This window comes from Tupaia chinensis, unplaced genomic scaffold, assembly GCF_000334495.1.
Source record: "Tupaia chinensis unplaced genomic scaffold, TupChi_1.0 Scaffold000161_1, whole genome shotgun sequence".
Classification (NCBI taxonomy): domain Eukaryota; kingdom Metazoa; phylum Chordata; class Mammalia; order Scandentia; family Tupaiidae; genus Tupaia; species Tupaia belangeri.
The window spans coordinates 4,698,403-4,701,467 of NW_006159632.1; the positions used below are offsets into that span (position 1 = coordinate 4,698,403).

A 3,065-nucleotide genomic window follows, 5' to 3' on the forward strand; every position below is an offset into this window, starting at 1 on the left:
GTAGGGAAGCAGAAGGGAAAGGCGAAAAAAGTGGGCGGTTTTCAGGTTGCTTATTGGAATTTTTTCTGACTCCACATTTTGGGTTACTAGATTCTCTCCCCTCTGGGACGAATTAATGAAGCGGTGAATGACCTCACGAAAGCGATTCAGCTTCAGCCCTCAGCCCGGCTGTACAGGCATCGGGGGACCCTGCACTTCATATCAGAGGTGAGTCACTTTCGTTTGGGAAGCTTTCCTTTCATAATGATCAAGATGTCGCGTCTCCCTTGATCTCAGAGTGCTGCTGTCTGTTAGATGTGAACTCAAGCCGTTCAGTGACATGTCTGTGCTCGACGGCAGCGGTAAAGCCATTTCCTTTAGCTGAAATTAAAACCAGTGGAGACACAGAAAGTACCCAAAACATTTTCTTGTTTGAGCTGTCAGCTGTAACTAATTCTGGATTGGGGTTGAGAGAGAGAGAAAAACAAAGGGTCTTTCCTTTGGTCTACAAATTACACTCCAGCCTTGCAGATGCAAGAAAGAGAAACAGGTGTGCTTTTGATCAGTGTGATTATTGCTCATAGAGGAATATTTGGATTTCTGTGCTTATCACACCCAGGGAGCCGTGGCTTGAACTAACATGGCTTCCAGACTAGAACTTCTGCAGATCAGTGACCCACACCTAACTAGAGTATCTTTTTCCATTGCAGTGCTTATTTCTGATTTTCACAATGATTTTTCTGGGCTTATAGTACTTTTAACAACAATTTTCTATTGTAAAAGAAAATATATATTGAACAATTTCAGCCTAACACATTCTAAGATTACTCTATGATATCATTGTTTTACAAGTATCCAGTATGTTAAAATACACTAGGTTAGAAGTTTCTCTAATGAAACTTCACTTGAGTAATATTTGAAATCGTATTATTCTTGTAGTTGAGACGAAATGCTTAAATTAGACCTTAGAGAGTCGTTTTCACCAGTTTCCTAGAAAGCCGGCTATTTCAACAAGCAGTAGAAGCACTCAGCTGATATATATGATTTCGTAGAATTTACATCAAAAAGAGCACAAAATTTTTTCTCTACCAATCAAAAGTAGGAACTGGGCTATTTCAACAAGCAGTAGAAGCACTCAGCTGATATATATGATTTCGTAGAATTTACATCAAAAAGAGCACAGGATGAACTGGTCATTTTTTCTCTACCAATCAAAAGTAGGAACTGTTTAAATGTCTAATGAGTACTGTTTTATTTTTTCCCCACTCTCATTTCTGTAGGACTATGCAACAGCCCACGAAGACTTTCAGCAGTCGTTAGAACTGAACAAAAACCAACCTATGGCTATGCTATACAAAGGGTTAACTTTCTTTCACAGAGGACTTTTGAAGGTGAAAGTTGTGCAATGTGTGTACGGTGTGACGCTTCTGTTTCTCATGTGGTGGGAGGAATTTAGTGTGATGTGCTTTCAAACGCTGTCTCAAGTGTCTCACTGGCCCGTCCTAGAAAGCAGCTGGAATCAGCATATTTATTGAGCTCCTATTATTTGCTAGGTTCTTGGAGGGAAGTACAGAAAGAGAAGATAAAAGGCTAATAGAAGGAGAAATAATACTTCAGATTTATAAAGCTCAGGTTTATGGAGCTGAAGTGGTGGGAGGTGAGGGGACAGGTCCTTTAGGCAGGGAGGCCAGCAGGAGCGAAGGCCTGGGAAGGTAGAAATCCAGCCAGTCCACAGAGTGACAAAGAGGTGTGTGCGTCAGGCAGGTGTGCATGCCAGGCAGCTGTGTGCGTCAGGCGGGTGTGTGTGTCAGGCGGGTGTGTGTGTCAGGCGGGTGTGCACGCCAGGCAGCCTTGTGCATCAGGCGGGTGTGTGTGTCAGGCGGGTGTGTGCGTCAGGTGGGTGTGTGCGTCAGGCGGGTGTGTGTGTCAGGTGGGTGTGTGCGTCAGGCGGCTGTGTGCGTCAGGCGGCTGTGTGTGTCAGGTAGGTTGTGCATGTCAAGGAAATAGGGCCGTCAAGTTGATTGCAAGCTGGTCCTCAGTCTAGAGTGTTGCACTAAGCATTTTTTATTTTTTGTTTCTTTTTAATTTGCTAGAAAGCACACGTACTTGCCAAGAGACAGAGTAAGAGGGAAGTGCGAAGCACTCCCGATGAGTAATGGTCTCGCTGCAATCCCTTCTTCTCCAGTTTTCCTTTCAAGACTTTGGGAATGCATGCACGTGTGCCCAGCATGTTTTTTAAACCACCAGTCTGGGGCTCGAACTACATAATCAGCCATGTGGGATCCAACCACCTTAACCTCCCTGCCACCAGCTGGCTCTTTACTAAGCACTTCCACTTAAATTTGTAGGCCCAGAGGAGCTATAAATTCGGTATGTAGGGACAAGTCTGTAGTTGAGCAAACCTGTCAGTTCAGAGGTACATTCTGACTGTGTGGGGCCAGGGAGGTAAGAGATCGGTAGCCTGGCTCGGACCTTGGTAGTGTGGCAGGTCAGAGCTGATGTGCCAGCCTGCGTTTCCTGGGTGGCTGTGGAGTGGATCTGGCATCTCTGAGAGGGGGTATCAAGCGATCGCCAAAGGGCTGCCCCGTGTGTGGGAAGAAGAGGGTGGGAGACAGCGCTGTGTGAACTGGGGAGGTTGGGGTAGCAGTGTAGTCCACCCGTCCTCCCCTCCTGCCCTAGCGCTGACTCCATGGCCTCGAGGCCTGTTTTTGTCAAGAACCTGCTGGCAGAGGCTTGGGCTCAGAGCCGGGGTGCAGAACTGGCTGGCACTGAGGCTGTAGCTGACTTTCTATCCTGGCCCTGGGCCTTCGCGGCCTAGCACGTAGTAGGTACTCTGAACAGGACACACTAAGCTACCCCTCAGAAGACACCGGCCCGAGAACTAAACACAGCCAGCTTGGGCTGGAGGGCACTCACTGACCAGGAGACCGAGGAAGTCTTCACCCAGAAGGGGGCACCTCCCCAGAACCTGGAAGGCTGCGGAGAGTGCGGTAGCCCACGGCAGGGGTGTGTGGGCAGGAAGGGTGTGCATGCTAGCAGTGAAATCAGTTCTGAGCCGTGTGTGTGTGTGTGTGTGTGTGTGTGTG

At 47.6% G+C, this 3,065-nt stretch overlaps 1 protein-coding gene across 1 annotated transcript in view; it reads left to right on the plus strand.

Annotated features, from left to right (window-relative positions):
• Window positions 1-3,065, plus strand: part of TTC13 (tetratricopeptide repeat domain 13) — a 61,223-nt gene that overhangs the window by 25,495 nt on the left and 32,663 nt on the right. Inside the window, exons 7-8 of the mRNA XM_027770861.1 lie at window positions 91-207; window positions 1,260-1,370. Coding sequence (XP_027626662.1) covers window positions 91-207; window positions 1,260-1,370 — 228 coding nt within the window. The remainder of the gene's footprint in view (window positions 1-90; window positions 208-1,259; window positions 1,371-3,065) is intronic.